This window comes from Leptonychotes weddellii, chromosome 8 (genome assembly GCF_054177405.1).
Source record: "Leptonychotes weddellii isolate Sample4059 chromosome 8, ASM5417740v2, whole genome shotgun sequence".
Lineage (NCBI taxonomy): Eukaryota > Metazoa > Chordata > Mammalia > Carnivora > Phocidae > Leptonychotes > Leptonychotes weddellii.
This window is the reverse complement of record NC_138376.1, coordinates 1,809,088-1,826,039: the sequence shown is the minus strand read 5'-3', so window position 1 is coordinate 1,826,039 and position 16,952 is coordinate 1,809,088. Positions and strand designations below refer to the sequence as shown.

At 41.7% G+C, this 16,952-nt stretch overlaps 1 protein-coding gene across 1 annotated transcript; it reads right to left on the bottom strand.

Annotated features, from left to right (window-relative positions):
- Window positions 1–255: 255 nt before the first annotated feature.
- Window positions 256–15,461, bottom strand: LOC145722895 (sodium-dependent phosphate transport protein 3-like). The gene is given in 9 exon segments (XM_081827520.1): window positions 256–664; window positions 1,692–1,781; window positions 2,318–2,469; window positions 3,748–3,834; window positions 8,925–9,012; window positions 9,098–9,332; window positions 9,491–9,653; window positions 9,685–9,777; window positions 15,380–15,461. Coding segments are annotated over 9 exon segments (1,122 nt in total). The 3' UTR covers window positions 256–532.
- Window positions 15,462–16,952: the final 1,491 nt, after the last annotated feature.

Here is a 16,952-nt window from a genome sequence, read left to right as displayed (position 1 = left end):
AAACGGGATGAAGAGTGGAACACACAGGGGAGGGGCATGTGGACAATGTCCAGTCCAACAAATACAAATTAATATTCACTTTTACAGATAGGAAAAATCATCGTCCTACTTAGGTTACCACCCTCGATGAAGAGCTTCCAAACATTGTTTCCTGTTTTGAGATCCAGAAACTGTGAGTCTGGCCTATTGGCTCTGCTCCAGCAGTTCCTCCGAATCCGCTGATAATTCTATGGAGACAACATCTTTGTTCTCAGCTATCACTTTATTGGAATTTTCACTCTTCTTACATTTTCCTCAAAAAGAAAGCTTAGTAACATAAAGAACTGATCTCAGATTCGAAAAGAACCAGGCAAATGAAATTCCTTCTGTTGCTATTTTCATCACTAAAGACTTCTCATTTGTGAAGGAAGGTGCCCGGTGACTCTCCATCATATCAAGGTGGAATAACTAAGGAAAAAAAGTGACATAGAATTAAAAATTTAAATAGTGCTTCTCTGGTTAAATCCACAGACGAAATCACTATCCTTTACCTTCATAAATGAGTGAGTTTCCTCTCCTTTGCCCAGTCTTGGACAACTGCTTCTCCAAATATAAGGTAGATCAGTCCTAGTAGGTTAATGGCAAACAACAACAAGAAGACATTTCTCCATCCAAATTCAGGGGCCTGAGGACACAAAATCTCAAGTGAATATTACCCCTTTCATCCTTTTCTCTATAAGGCCATTTTAATAGTTTGCTAGTGGGTTTCCATTGCAGAAATTCATCCCCTGTGAGCAGCTTGATAGTTGGATAGAAATAATATGTTCAAAGTGCATTTGGAATAGTCTTAATAAATGGGATTTAGGGACCTTTACAATTAACTTACAGAACTGCATTTGTCACTGTTTACCAAAGTGCCATACATTGTCTCTTTTGTGCAAATCATGACAACATCAAACACGCTGAGTGTTTTCTTCTTGCGTTGCCATGGCATGGTGGCAACATTGCAGCCTTTGGAGCTAGACAGGTCTAAGAAGGAAGATTTCCCGTTCTATATCCTTTTAGTGGGAAGACTTATTCTATCAGATTTTCAGCTTAATCGTCAGGAAGTGATCCTCATACTTGGTGTGACAATCAATAATTAAATGAGATTCCTGCATACGACATACCCATAATCATGCCTGCATGTGTCACACACTCCCCCACATCTATTTTAACTATCCCTCTGCATGGGGATGGTTGTGTAAATGAAAACTCCAGAGTGTTGCCGAAAACATGGCATGTTGCATCTATGCATGGAATCCTCACCTCATGACATCCGTATGGCTGTGATTTCAGTTTTAAAGACTGAAAGAAATTGTTCTACATTTTTCTTTGCCAGGTTGATCTTCATGACAAAGCTGACCCATAATTTAATTGTATTTTCTAAAATGCGAATACCATCGGGGCGCCTGGGTGGCTCAGTTGGTTGAGCGACTGCCTTCGGCTCAGGTCATGATCCTGGAGTCCCGGGATCGAGTCCCGCATCGGGCTCCCTGCTGGGCGGGGAGCCTGCTTCTCCCTCTGACCCTCCTCCCTCTCGTGCTCTCTGTCTCAAATAAATAAATAAAATCTTTAAAATAAATAAATAAATAAAATGCGAATACCATCTTTATGTTACTACCTTTAGATTTGGCAGAGCATTGGAAGAGTCTGTGACAAGAAAACCCTACCTGATTGAGGAGAAACCCATTGACGGTGGGTGCGAGGATTGCTGCTATGTATGCGAATCCCCTGTGGCTCCCATGAGAAAACTGGAATGTCTGTGGTGACAGGAATGTTCCAGGCTAGATCCAGAGGGGCTTCACAGTGTCCTTCAGCCTTGCTCTTCTAATTACATCAAAAAGGCCTTGCACTGTGTACCTCTGTACACCTCTTACAGTGGTTCATGGGACACCAGAAGAAATGTATGTGGTCTCTGCCCCCAGTCTCTGGCACAGAGCTCCTAAAACCCTTGCAATTTCCTGAGTGATGCAAGTGTCTTCTGTTCTAATGAGGCAACTCTCGGTGGCCCCCTGGATAGCTTCAAGACAGGGACTGGTCACCAGAAAGAACAAACCCTGATTAGAAGCTTGGAACCTCCAGCCCCATGCTCCATCCAGCTCTGGCTGCTTTTAAGATTTTATCTTTATCATTGGCTTTGAGCCATCTGATTACCATGTAACTTGGTGGCACTTTCTTCATGTTTCCTGTGCTTGAGGCCCATGGACCTTCTTGGGTCTGTGAGTTTATAGTTTTCATTGACTTAGGCAACGCTTCACCCGTGATTTCCTCAAAGACTTCTTCTGTTCTCCCATACCACTCCTCTTCTCTGAGCACGCTGCTCTGCCCTCATGTTCTCGTTCACTGTTACTGTTCTTCTCACGGCGGTCCATTCTGGATGATTTATACTGCTATTTTTCGGTACCCTAATCTGTCCTTTATTCCATCCATATATTATAGTTTTCATGTCTAGAAGTTAGATTTGGGTCTTTTTAAAAAAGATTTTTCCTTGTCTCCACTTAACTTCTGAACAAATAGACTTAGGTTATAGCACAGTTAGAATAGCTGTCTATTTTAATGCCCTTGTCTGCTAATTCTTAATATTTGTTCTGTTCTGGGTTGGTTTTCATTGATTTTCTTTTTAAGATTTTATTTATTTGACAGAGAGAGCACAAGCAGAGGGAGAGAGAGGGAGAAGCAGGCTCCCTGCTGAGCAAGGAGCCCAATGTGGGACTCGATCCCAGGACCCTGGGATCATGACCTGGGCTGAAGGCAGATGCTTAACTGACTGAGCCACCCAGGCGTCCCTGATTTTTTTTTTTAATTCTTCTTCTTTTGGATTGTGTTTTCCTGCTTTTTTTTTTTTTTTTTTCCATGCCTGGTAATGTATGATTGGAACCAGACCTTGTGAATTATACCTAGTTGGGTGCTGAATATTTTTGTCTTCCTATACATATTTTTGAGCTTTTGTCTGGGATATGGTTAAATTACATAGAGACAGTTTGATCTTTTAGGTCTTGTGTCATCATTTGTCAGAGGGACCCACCGCAGCACTTCCTCCAGAGCGAATGATTTCTCACTACCAAGGAAAGTCGATGGTGAATATTCTGCCCAATGGCCCCTGAACTCTTAAATGTTTTCAGTCTGTCTTGTGGCAAGAGGCACCATCTCTGATTCTCTGTAAGTATTGGATATTGTCCTTGAATCTTTCCCAGTGATTTTTTTCCTCCTCTGGGCTCAGATGATGTCTTCACACACGAGACAGTGTCTGATGAGTGTCCTGATGAGAGCTCCGCTGTGGACCAAGGGGGGAACCCTGCAGATAACCGGGTTTCCTGTTCCCTCTTTTCTGCCTCATGCTCTCCTCTCTCCGAGCCCTTAGCTTTGTCTCCTTGATTCTGTTTCTGCGGAGCTCCCTTTCCCTGCGCCCTGCCTTAAACCTCACCCCTCACATTGTTCCTGACTGTCTTCACCCCGTTGGTGTTCAGTGTTTTCTCTCCTTAGGAAGCTTGCACCTCAGCCGGCCCCCACACGGAGGCACTGAATCTGAGACACAACCCACAGCAGAGGCTGCACGTCTTTCCTTCCTGTCTCACGAACCACCGCTCTGCAAGCCGGTCACCCGAGGCCTGCAAGGGAAGCAGGGCACCCCCAGCCACGTCGTGCTAATAATGTTTTATGGCTGGTTAGTAACGTCACCGCCTGATACTTGGAGGAAACCCTGGGGTTGGGGAGACCGTAGCTTACCCAAGATATAGAAGGCAAAAGGCCACCCAAGCGTTTGGCAGATGATGCCACCCAGGAGGATGATGGTGAAGGTTCCCAGCATCATTCCTTCAAAGGGACAGAGAGTAAGCTGTAGGGCTCTGGACCGCCACTGGAGAGACACGGACAGAATGACGGATGACACGGTAGCTGCATCACCAGCCATGACGAGACAGGCATATTAGAATACATGAACTTCTGATGTATCTCTCCAAGTGTTCTCCTGAGGATCCAGTTTTCTGGCAGTTCCCCAATAACATTGCAGACGACAGCCACGCTTCTTCCTTTCGTGCTATTTTGATTTTTAACTACACAAGTCATGTGACATATGCTTATTGTAAGAGTAAATGACCACAAAGAACCGAAGTTCCCCTCATGTGTCCCCCCAACCCATTCCCACTCTGGTCTCTAATGTTAACCAGTCCCCATTACGTGCTATAGAGTTGAATGCCTTTCCTCTCTGCAAACGTATATAATATATATTGACACACACACTCACCTCTTTGTAAAGGCATTTACGGCCCATGCAGGCAGAAAGCTACATTTGTCTGGGAAGGTCTCAATAACACTATTTTAATTTCCCTGGCCTCACAGAATATTCTCATACATAGTAGGGCACACTTCCTTTTACAACTTTTTCAAAACAAGGCTGTTATTTCTGAACATAAGCATAATTTATTTCGGTACAATAGAGTATCAGCAGTGGCCTTGCTTGATCACTTTGTGCATTTTTCATTTTGATAGATGCTGTCAAAGTATCTTGCAAAAAGCCTGTACCGAACTCAATGGCCAAAAATATTGGTTTTTTTCCTCATCTCCTTGAGAACACTGGACATCTTCAACGCTTCTAAAAAGTCTTCCAAATAGGAATGAAAAGAGTTATCTCATTATTTTCTATTTAGGGTGAAGTTGAATATCTTTTCCTATGTTTATAATTGTCATTTCTTCTGTGGGCAGGGAAAGGCTGCCTGACTTCAGGGCACAATAGATGAAGATGGAAATCAGTACCTTCTCCACCACGAAGTCCACCAAATCCTCACGTTCCCCCCTGAGCCCTCTGCCTTTCCTCCAGTTACAGTAGGGGCCGGTTCCTGCATCCATCCAAGACTGGATCCCTTTAGTTCCCTGGACCACGTCTCCCCCAGTATGGCCCAGGCCCAGGCCACTGTGTGGATATACCCTCACGCCTGTACTCTCACTTAATTCCTCAGCTCTCGGTTCTCGCCCATCAACATACACAAACTTACCTTCCTTCATACAGCCTGGGCTCAAAACCAAACAACACTTTCCACCTTTTCAGAACTCCCTCCATGTACTTTGACAGCTTTCTGTTCCTTTTCTGCCTCCGCTCCCGGCCCTTCCGCTGTTGTCAAGGCCTTTCAGGACCCCTGGCTTGCCGAATCCACAATCGTTCACTCCGGGCCGGCAGCAGGTGGCTCCGCAGCCTGGTCACTTCAGACTGAATGCTGTCCAAGGGCCCCTGGGAGGCTTCCCAGTCCCCGCTGCCTGTCCTCCTCTGTCTGAGGCCCAGAGATTGGAGGGCCATGGGGCTATTTCCTTGGGTTTCTTCTCTGGGTGATCACATTCAATTGAAGACTTCGAATACCATCTGCATCCCGAGAGATTTTGGTATGTCTCATTCTCTGTCATACTTCTGCTGCATTCCAGACTGTAATTTGATCTCCACTCATAGTTCATAGCTAACACTTGATTTATATATACTGTAAATTAATGCCCAAATCTATCACCTGTCCATGCAATTTGTACCACGTATGTATGTGTATGTGTATACGTCAAGTGTGTGTTCTTCTTTTCTGACATTTATTAAAGTGATATCACCCCGGCTGTTCTCTTTAGGACGTTGCAAGGTGTATCTCAAATGTGCTAATTTACCCCGTTTTGCATCTTACATCTCACTCTGTGTTTTAGAGTAGTGTAGCTGGACAAACGCAGCACCTCATTGGGCCTCTGAGCCCATCTGTACCACGACCATTGGGATAGCTTGCCAGGTAGTGTCCTTGGGACTAACACTGCATCAGGGCTATTTTCCACCACGATAGACAGGCTTTGTTCACTCAACACTTGTATTTCTAACACTTAGCCATGTTGCTATATGCTATTACAGGGGTTTTATTTTATTTTTTCATATTCACTGCTGTATGATGTTGCATCGTCTTCAGACTGTGTGTGTGTGTGTTTCTATCACCTCAAATACGAGCTGCCAGTTTGTTTTATCTGCTTAGTCTTCTTCCCTAAAGTGACTACAAAGCTTCCTGCCTACAGATGTGTCTTTGTGGTTCCCTGCAGAGGAAGATGGAGTATGTTTTGTCCTAGAGGCTGGCAGGACCTGGACCCTTCCACTGTTGGCTGTTTTTCTGGGAAGTTTTCCTTCAGCCTCACGGGTTGAGTCATCCTGTTCACCAGTGCAGTCTGCTGAGAATGCCCAGAATCCCCAGAAATGGCCATTTCTATAAGAACTAGTGAGGCAGGTGGGTAGGCTCAGTCCACTCCACCTGCAGATGGGTTCCTCCAATGGCTTCTTGTTGGCTGCACAGACCGCCATTGGTTTTGTGTTCTCTGAACTAGAAAAGCTTTCTAGAGGTCAGTAAAGACTACCTGTTTGGGGACCCTAAGGTATTTCCCAATACCAGAAACAAGGAAGCCTCTGGATCTTGCTCCTAGCCAGTCAGTTGCTCTATTCCAGTAGCTCTATGCCTATATGACAGGAAATGAGGGAGAAGGAAGCTGCCACTTCTATAAGGTCACTGTCTTCCTTCCAAGATTTAAAATTTTTCCTCCATGCTTTCCATCTCCTGATTCTTGTATCGTATTCTGGGATCTCTCAACTTATTTGTCCAACTTGCTAATTTGATGGTCATCTCCCTTCATTTAGGTATTCAGACCATTTACTGCAGTTAAAAATATTAGCAATTATATTATTTTATCAACAATTATTTTATAGCAATCTATTTTCAAAGTTATTTTTTCACACTTTTAATCGAAGTATAGTTGACATATGTTAGTTTCAGGTGCCCAGGCTAGTGATTTGGCAATGATACACATTGCAAAATACCACAGGAAGTGTAGTAACCATCTATCACCACACAATCATATTATTGACTCTATTCCTTATGCTGTGCTTTTCATTCCCATGATTATTTATTTTATAACTGCAAGTTTGTATCTCTTAATCCCCTTCACCTATTTGACCGGCCCTCCTACCCCCACCTCCACCTCTGGCAACCACTAGTTTGTTGTCTATATTTATGAGTCTGTCTCTCTTTCCTGTTGTTATTTGTTTGTTTGGTTGGTTGGTTGGTTTTTTAGATTCCACATATAAGGGAAATCACATGGTAATTGTCTTTCTCTGTCTGACTTGTGTCACTTAGCATAATAAAGCTCTAGGTCCATCCATGTTGCTGCAAATGGCAAGATTTCATTCTTTTTTTACGACCAAGTAATATTCCATTAAGTCTATACCACATCTTCTTCAACCATCCACCTGTCGATGGACGCTTGGACTGCTTCCATATCTTTTGCTATTGTAAAGATTGTTGCAGCAAAATCATGGAACACTTCATCTAGAACTAATGATGTAATGTATGGGGATTAACATAAGAATAAAAAAAAAAGATTATTGCAGCAAAGATATAAGTGCAAGTATCTTTTGTATGAGTGGTTTTCATTTTCCTCAGGTAAATACCCAGAAGGGAAATGACTGGATTGTATGGGACTTTTATTTTCAGTTTTTTGAGGAATCTCCATACTGCTTTCCACGGTTGCTGCACCAATTTACATTCCCACTAATAGGGCACAAGGATTCTCTTTTCTCCACAACCTCACCACCACTTATTACTTCTTGCCTTTTTTTTTTTTTTAAAGATTTTATTTATTTATTTGACAGAGAGAGAGACAGGGAGAGAGGGAACACATGCGGGGGAGTCGGAGAGGGAGAAGCAGGCTCCCCGCCGAGCAGGGAGCCCGATGCGGGGCTCGATCCCAGGACCCTGAGATCATGACCAGAGCCGAAGGCAGGCGCTTAACGACTGAGCCACCCAGGCGCCCCATACTTCTTGCCTTTTTGATACTAGCCATTCTGACAGGTTTTTTTTTCTTTTTAAATAAATGTTATCATAAATATTCCCTGGGATCTCTTGCATGTTATTTGTTAATCATGTAAAATTTTCTTTTAGTTTCTTCCTCATTTGGGTTCATCTTTACAGTTTTTGAGTTTCATCTCTCTCTTTTGTGCTCTTGGTTTCTTTCAAATGTTTGAGGATTTGAGGGTGGGGGTTCGATCCTTATTTATACTTAGAAGCTCCATTAGTCAGCTGTGATAACTGATGTAAATTTCCTTCGTCCAAATTGGTGGACTATTCCCCTATCAGTGAATAAAAGCTCTGGTGACAGAAAATAATCCTCCAGGGTTTTAAAGGGCTCTATGGGGGGTATGAGGTCAGTCAATGTGTGTGTGTGTATGTGTGTGTGTGGGTGGGTGGCTTGTTTTCTGGACTGAAGGGTCCCTGGCTCTCTTGGTATCCATAAGTTAGCTGGAGAATTACCCTTCTTTTCTTACCCAGCACCTACTTCATCAATTTCATGTTTGTTAGCCTTATTCTTTCTGTTTTTCATTCTTCCCCTATATAATGTAGACTTCTTTCTTCAGAATATTCATTCCAGATGCACTGTCTAAGCAAATCATGATCAGAAAGCAGTTCTCAGAACAACTAAGAGAAATCCTAAAGAAGATTAAGTTGGATGCATACCTTATACATAGAATTCTAACAATATATGAGAAATTTAACTATAAAAAATGAAATCATGCAAGTTCAAGAAAAAACACAGGTGGATGCTTTTATAACATTTCCATCTCTAATTCAAAATCTAAAAGCCATAGAAGAAAAGAATGGTCAATTTAACTACACAGAAATACATTTTTTTCAGAATAGGAAAAATCATTATAAGCAAAGTCATGTTACAAATGACAACTTGGGGGAAAACAGCTGAAAGTCATGTCACAAAGGATCCATCTCCCTCATTGATAAATACTTGGTCAACATTGAGGAGAAGACAAAGTAACATTCAATAGAAAGATTATCAAATAACCCAGTGTGAGAATGTTGCATTGTAATGTACTCATTTCAGTTATGTGTTTTTACCTGATAAGCCAATGGAGCAGAGTCGACTTCGTTCATTTGGAGGACCCCATTTCTCCCAAAGTGCATATTGACCCCCAAATGTTGATCCCTGAAATCAAAATAGTTAGAGCTCTTGACGTGTGGAACCATATAGAAATTCCTATCCAGCCCCTATTTGTAAAATATCTGGATACCTATATTAGGCTCTGGACTATTCGAGTTGCCATGAGGGAAACTAGTCCGAGCTCAGCCGCCAGGGGGGTGAGGATACTGAGGAGTGAGGATGCAAACAACGAAACACCAACCACTCTCTTCGTGCCTACTCTTCCAGCCAGGTACCCACTGAGGGCCAGTGTCAGCATCATGCCGTAGTTGGCAGAACTAAAGATGATGCCCTGAATTTGAGGGCTCCAGTTGTACACGGGGGCCCTAAGGGAACCGAGAATGCTGTAGTTAGCCATTTGCAAGAAGGTGCTAACATAACTGAAAACACCTCTTTAGATCTTTCACTTGCTTTCAAATCACTATTTTCCCCAATAAAACTTTTTAACATCAAGGCTCTAAAAAAAATACACACCCAAACAAACAAACCACAAAAACAAGAGCACAGCTTAAGTCTTGCATCGCTTACCCCTGTGGGAAGACTGTCTGGGGCATTATTCAGGCCACCAAATGAGTCACCAGGCAGCCCCTTGGTGGAGCCATTGAACGGGAGCTGATGGTCCGTGCTGTTGGCCATGGCTACCATTAGTATATTAGAAAAATATTTTCTCAGGGAAATTGATGTTCATGACAACACACTGTGCCATCGCTATGAGGTTGCAGATATGTATGATAAAGGCTATCCCATAGCGAGTGGAACAGAAGCTTGGACCTGGAAATATTATAACATGACATCAGTGCTTTTCCTTATGAAGCCATCGTTTGCTTCTCACAAGCTGTAATACAGAAAGGTACCTCAGGCCACCACCCGATGGTTTCAGTGGCACTCTGCCAGCTTTGGGAAAGGAGGATACTAAAGGAGGAAATCACTGAGTTGAACCAAAGGTGTTTTAATTTATTTTTATTTAAAAAAATGTTTGTTTGTTTGTTTTAATTTGAGAGAGAGAGCACAAGCTAGGGGACGGGCAGAGAAGCAGATTCCCTGCTGAGCAGGGAGCCTGATGTGGGACCCGATCCCAGGACTCTGGGATCATGACCTGAGCCGAAGGCAGACACTTAACTGACTGAACCACCCAGGCGCCCCCAAAGGTGTTTTTATACCACAACTATATAGACACTGACTTGCTCCGAGGCATCTGTCCTTCTTATAATTCTGTCTCTCCCATTCCTGGGTTATTGTATTCTATAGTTGATGAAATTACTCAGAAGTAAATACATATATAAAAAATATACATTTTGTATACATATAAATAAAAATATGTATATGTACATATTTACGTTCTATAATTTAAATAAATTATATGATATATGTACTATATTACAGATTACATATATAAAACATATTTTTTTTAATTCTGAAGGAGTTGTTCCTTAGTGTAGATGATTATTCTTCTCACATGTCTTCAGGCATTGAGGACAAGCTTTCATTTAAAGTTTAAAATTAAGGGGCGCCTGGGTGGTTGAGTCGGTTAAGTGTCCCACTCTTGATTTCAGCTCAGGTCATGATCTTGGGGTTGTGCAGTCAGGCTCAACGCTCAGTGGGGAATCTGCTTGAGATTCTCTCTCCCTCTCTCCCTCTGCCCCCCCATTCCCCTGCACACCCTCTCTCTCTTTCTCTCAAATAAATAAATAATTCTTTAAAAAAAATATTTTCTCTCTCTCCTCTGCCACCCCACTCATGTGCTCTCACTCTCTCTCTAAATAAAATAAAACAAAATAAAATAAAGTTTGAAATTAAACCCCTAGAAATATTTTCTCAGGGAAATTGACAACCACAAACTATGAAAAAATATAGCAAAAAAAGAGAGAGTGGAAAAAGAAATGAGCACAGCATTCAAATCTGGTTTTGTATTTCTAGGAAAGATGGCTACTGCCGGGAAGAAGCTATTGCAATAATGCAGAAGACAAGTGAGGAACGTTGGATGGGGGTGGTAACAGTAGAAGAGTGAAAATGTAATCAGATCCCAGATGAATCCCCGGGGGAAGTCACACTAAATCAAGGTTTCAGTTATATAGACCAGTGGGGGAAAAGCACTGGAGAGGTTCTTGTTCTAAGAAATAGAGGTTGGCTCACTGAGGAAGGGAGTTCTGTGGCAAGAGCAGTTTTGAGGGGAGTGGGGATGATCAAGAGCTTATTATTGGACCGACAGAGATCCCTTTTAGGCACCCAAGGGAAGGTGTTGAGAACATTGTTGGATACACAGCTCTAGAGTTCAGAAGAGGTGTAGAGGTTGAGGTATAAGACTGGGCATTAGTAACCTACACATGATACTTGAAGCCATGATATTTGGGAAAAGAGAACACAGAGGGAAGAGAACCAATGATTGACTCTGGGGCTCTCTAATGTTTACAGAGGCCAAATAAGTGGGTACAACCAGGGAAGGAAACTGAAAAGGAATGGTCAGTGGGTTTGGAAGAAAACCAGGAGGGTGTGGTATCCCGGAAGCCAAGGGATAAAGGGCTTCGGGGAGGAGGGAGTCAGCAGGTGCGTCAGATGGTCCTGATAGCTCATGTAACATAATGACTGAGGATTAATTCACTTAATCCTCACACCAATCCTTTGAGGAAGCCACTACTACTCTCCCCATTTTATAGATATGCCTATGCTTGACATAGGTACAGAGAGACCAGCTAACAGTGTAGGTCAGGTGTCTACGCTCTTCACCATTGTACCACAAGTATATGATGACTTTTATTTTGTCCTAGATGACTCTGTGGGAATACCTTTGCTGTAAAACACCAAGTGCACCCATCTGTGGGGTTTATATGGCTATATGGTGTGGAATAGGAGGTCGAGACCCTGTGTCTTCAAGAAGTCCTCAAAACTTCAAGGAAGGAGATGCCTTGAGATAACAAAAGAGCCTTCCTCACAAAGCCATGTTTTCCCTTTAAGTGGAACACAAGACTTTGTAGTGAATGGGGGGAGGGACAGAATTTGGAAGAATGAGAAGCTCAAATATAATATTTTTATAAAGGTTTTCCTTCCTGATTCAGGGCCAAGTAGTGACTTCTATGTCAATCAAATGAACTAATAATTTATGAGTTCTTGTGGTCTCTGATTTCTCCAAGTTGCCTTGGGGTCCTAGAGACCAAAGGCTACTGAAAAGTAGCTACTGAAAAGAGGCGAATGGCCCACGAATGAGTGGGTTGAACATCTGCCCTATTAGATTGCTGAAAGATTAACTAGAGGATATATTTAAAAGGCTTAGCCTGATGCTTGCTGGCTATTAAGTATTCTTTGTTACTACATGTGTTCTTTTTTTTTTTTTTTTTTAAAGATTTTATTTATTTGACAGAGAGAGATACAGCGAGAGAGGGAACACAAGCAGGGGGAGTGGGAGAGGGAGAAGCAGGCTTCCCGCGGAGCGGGGAGCCCGATGCGGGACTCGCTCCCAGGACCCTGGGACCATGACCTGAGCCGAAGGCAGACGCTTAACGACTGAGCCACCCAGGCGCCCCACTACATGTGTTCTTAAAGATGATTTCTGTCCTGTGTCCATTCTGAATGAATAGTTCGAGCCATGTCCACCTAATAGGTAGGTGCTAATGTCATGCTGGCTGTGAAATATTTTCAAGGATTACCCTTAGCTACATGACAATGTATGAGTTTGTGTGTGTGTGAGAGAGTGTGTGCAAATTAATAAATATCCTGGAGTTAATGGTATTTAACCACTGGAAAAGAGTACTAATACCATGAAATCATGAACTTTTGAAACTGGAAGGTTATATCAAAGAATTCAATACTATTCTAATCAGAGTCAAGGAGACTTGTTTTTTTTTTTTTTTTAAAGATTTTATTTATTTATTTGACAGAGAGAGACACAGCGAGAGAGGGAACACAAGCGGGGGAGTGGGAGAGAGAGAAGCAGGCTCCCCGCAGAGCAGGGAGCCCGATGCGGGACTCGATCCCAGGACCCTGGGATCATGACCTGAGCTGAAGGCAGTCGCTTAACCAACTGAGCCACCCAGGCGCCCAAGGAGACTTGTTTTTTAACTTGATGTGACAAACAGATCCTAAGGCTCCAATGGTGCTCACCTCATGGTGTTCACAAATTTGTGTAATCCCCTCCACTTGACTGCGGACAAGACCTATGAGTTGCTTCTAGCCAGCAAAAGTGAGGGGGATGCACTTTCATGATTACATTACATTATATAAGACTCCTTCTTAGCAAACTGAAGCTAGATCCTTTTCTCATGGGCTTGATAAAGTAAGCAGAAAGTTGGAGAAGACCACATGGTAAGGAACTATGGGCCACCCCTAGGACAAGAGAGTGGCCTCTAGCCAAAATCCTGCCCAAACCAGGACCTTCAGCTGTATAGCTCTAAGGAGATGAATTCTCCTAACAACCTGAATGAGCTTAGAAGTGGGATATTCCCTAGTCTAGCCTCCAGTTGAGAAGGCAACCTGGTCAACTGCTTGATTGCAGCTTTGTGAGATGTGGAGAAGAACCAACTAAACCAATGCATGTCTTAAACTCTGACCCACAGAATCTATAACATAATAAATGTGTGTCATTTTAGGCCTCTGAGTTTGCGGTAGTATGTTTGCAGGAATAGAAAATGAATACAGTTGGCAAAAAATAATAAAAATGAGTTATATATATTAATAGACTACCTGAGAGGTTTTTTTTTGGAAGGGAGGGCAAGCACTGAAAGATATTTGCATTTGCAGCAATGAAATTTGTCACAAGAGTAAAATAAGACATCAATAAGCAAAAAAATCTAAGGAACAATAGAAAAACATGCAAAGATCATACAGTGAGTAAAGGACATTGTGGCAATTGATGGGGAAAGCTAAATTATATGATAAGTGATTGTGAGATAACTGGTTAAATATATGGAAAAATAGAGTTGGAATAATATCCCATATTGTAAATCAAAATGAAGCCTAGATATAATACAGTAGCTGTGCATTTTGTCAAATTAAAGATGCCATTGATTTTAAGATGTGTCATTTTTTGTTCTGCTAAAAATCAATTGATCAACGAATCAAAAAATCAAACTTAACAGATTTAAAACTGAATGCCTGAGCTCCCCTCCCCAGCTTATTCTACCCAGATTGTTTCTCAACTCAGTGGATGGAAATCCCAACCATCCAGATACTTTGCAATTATCCTTGATTTCTTTGTTTCACACCTTAGATCCAATCTATCTGGAACATACTGTTGTTTTTACACTGAAAATAGGTATAGAGTCAAACACCTTCTCACCGAGGCCATTGCTATCTTTTGGTTTAGAGCTGCTCCCAGGGGGTTCTAGCTACCAACATCCCTTGCTTGGATTTTTGCAATAACCTTTAACTTGACTTCCTGCTTCCAATCTATTTTCATACAGCAATTGGGGTGTTCTAGTCATACCATAATTAGATCACCCCCTCTTCCACTCAAAATCTTCTATGTGGCTTCACTTTTATTCAGATGAAAAATTAAGGTCTCTGTAGTGGCCAATGGAAATGAAATAATTATGCCCTTGCCTCAAAATCTTAATTCCTTAGGAATAAACACTGAAGAAATAATAATCTTAACTGTAGACAAGTGTTTTGTTAAAGAATGTTTATATATAATACATATATTTTATATATGTATAATATAAAATAGCTAAGTGGCAAATACATATATTTTATATATGTATAAAACATACATGTAAAATAGCTAAGTAGCAAAACAAAAATCCATAGCTTAAATATCCAACCACAAGAAGATTTTTCAGGTAAATAATGCTTTATCTATTGGACATATTGGAATAATAATAATATGCATCCTTTAAGAGGAATGATTGAGTATTATAAAGCAATATGGAAAAGTATGTCTGGTCAAATTAAAATTTTCTGACTTTACCTAATTAAGCAAAACAATTATATTTACAATATATTACATGCAATGACGAGCAGAATACACAATACTATGTGTATACAAATTTGGTAGCAATGATCAAAAGAATTTAAATGCATATGGACCAAGATTAGAAGATAACCATCAAAAATAAAACACTTGTTTTTTATTTTATTTATATATTTATTTTATTTATTTATTTTTTTGGTAGGCAGCAAAGCAAGGTTTATTGAGCAACAGCAAATTGATAGTACAAAGCTCCCGAGGAGGGAGGGGACCCGAGAGGGTTGCCCAAAAGACTTGTTCCTTAGTACAGTGGTATTTATTTCCTTCGTATATTTGAAAAATATGCATCAATATTACCTGATTTTAAAAAAGAATTAAACAACTTACAAGGTATGGATTCATTTCTTTGTATTATGACACTGCGCATAAAGAACCCACCATAAAATCCTAAAACCAAGTAGTCACGCTTGAGTTTACCTGGCTTGGGAACGAGCTTCTCATCCACTTGCGGATCTTCGGAGCGCTTTCTCTTCCCAGCTGTGGCACTCGACTCTGCCATTGTGTTCTTTCCCCCTGATGTTTTCACCTACTAGGGCAATATGCCACCCACAGGCGTCAGCCAAGAGAAAGAGACTCCTTTGAAACATATACAAGCCAACCAAAGCCAGGCCATTCCATCGGGGGTGGGTATAGGGAGGGTGGTTATTCCCTCTTGGCTCACTGCGTTTAGGGTGTGGGGCTATCGCTAGAGTCTAGAGTGCTAACTGGGTGCCCGCGTAAGAGCGCTGGCTTTGGAGCTAGGCATTGCCAAGTTCAAATCCAGGCTCATGATTTACCTGATGGGCCAAATGCCACCAGGAGCAAATTTGTGGGTTTCGGTTTCTTATCCGTTATTAATAATAATAACCACAACTACAGCAGCACCTGAGTCAAGGATGACAAGCGTTCAACAGACTGCCCATGACTGGCACTCAGCAAGTGGTCCTCACGTGGTTTATTGTCATCGTTGTTGGAGCCCCCACACACGTGGGTCACCTGTGGGTCGGCAGAGCTGTGCCCCTCTGGAATCCTCTACCGCACCCGAGAACCTGGCTTCTAGTGCCCCTGGTGATTCCCACACTGCTTGACCCACTGAGAGTGTTGCTCTTTGTACGTCACTAATACTTGGGGACCATATTTGCATGATATGATGATACCATTTTAATCCCATATTATTTCTGGCCACAGATGATGAAGTCTCTACAAAGTTCTGGAAATAACTAACATGGAGATCTTGACACTAGTAGTTTGGGGTCCCTCCAATTTGGACCCGTGACTGCCTCAAATGAACAATGTTTCTGTCGTAAACAGGATCTATTTGGTTTAAAGTTATAAATATCCTCTTATTTAATTAACAGGTAGTTGGGATTGTGAAGTTGGGTTTAACTGACCCACAGCATGAAAAAGTGAAACCATATATAAAATCCAGCAGGGAAAAATGGAGATAAAACTGGATGATCAAAATGTCATTCCTTAGCAATTGGGTCTGAGATCAAAAATAATGCCCACATGTTTGAATATACCCCATTTTAGCCACCACAAATGGAGGCTTAAGACTCTGAGTCCTCTCAGCTTTTAATGTTGGATCATGTTCTTAGTTTTCCCTTCTTTAGACTATTTGATGAGGGCCATGTGACATCTGACAGTTGTCTCACCAAGAAATTCAGTAATTTCTGGATGAAGGGTGGTCAGTTTTTTTGTAGAAGCACTTACACGGAGGTCTTAAAAAGAAAAATAAGACAACCAAATAGGCATCTTCAGGAATGTTAATTTATATAGGGAATAATTATATAAATAGATGAAGGCATGGCAGAACCTGAACTGAGATAGGAAAACAAGAGAACCCAAGAGATGAGCACAGCGTAAGGCAGTGGGGTACTAGACTCAGCTCACCTGGGCCCACAAAAGCAGACAGTTACATTTTTAGGAATTTTGCAAGCTGGTTGTTAAAAACAGCATTACTGGCAATTAAATTACATACATTCAGAATTAAATAAATTATACTTTTAAA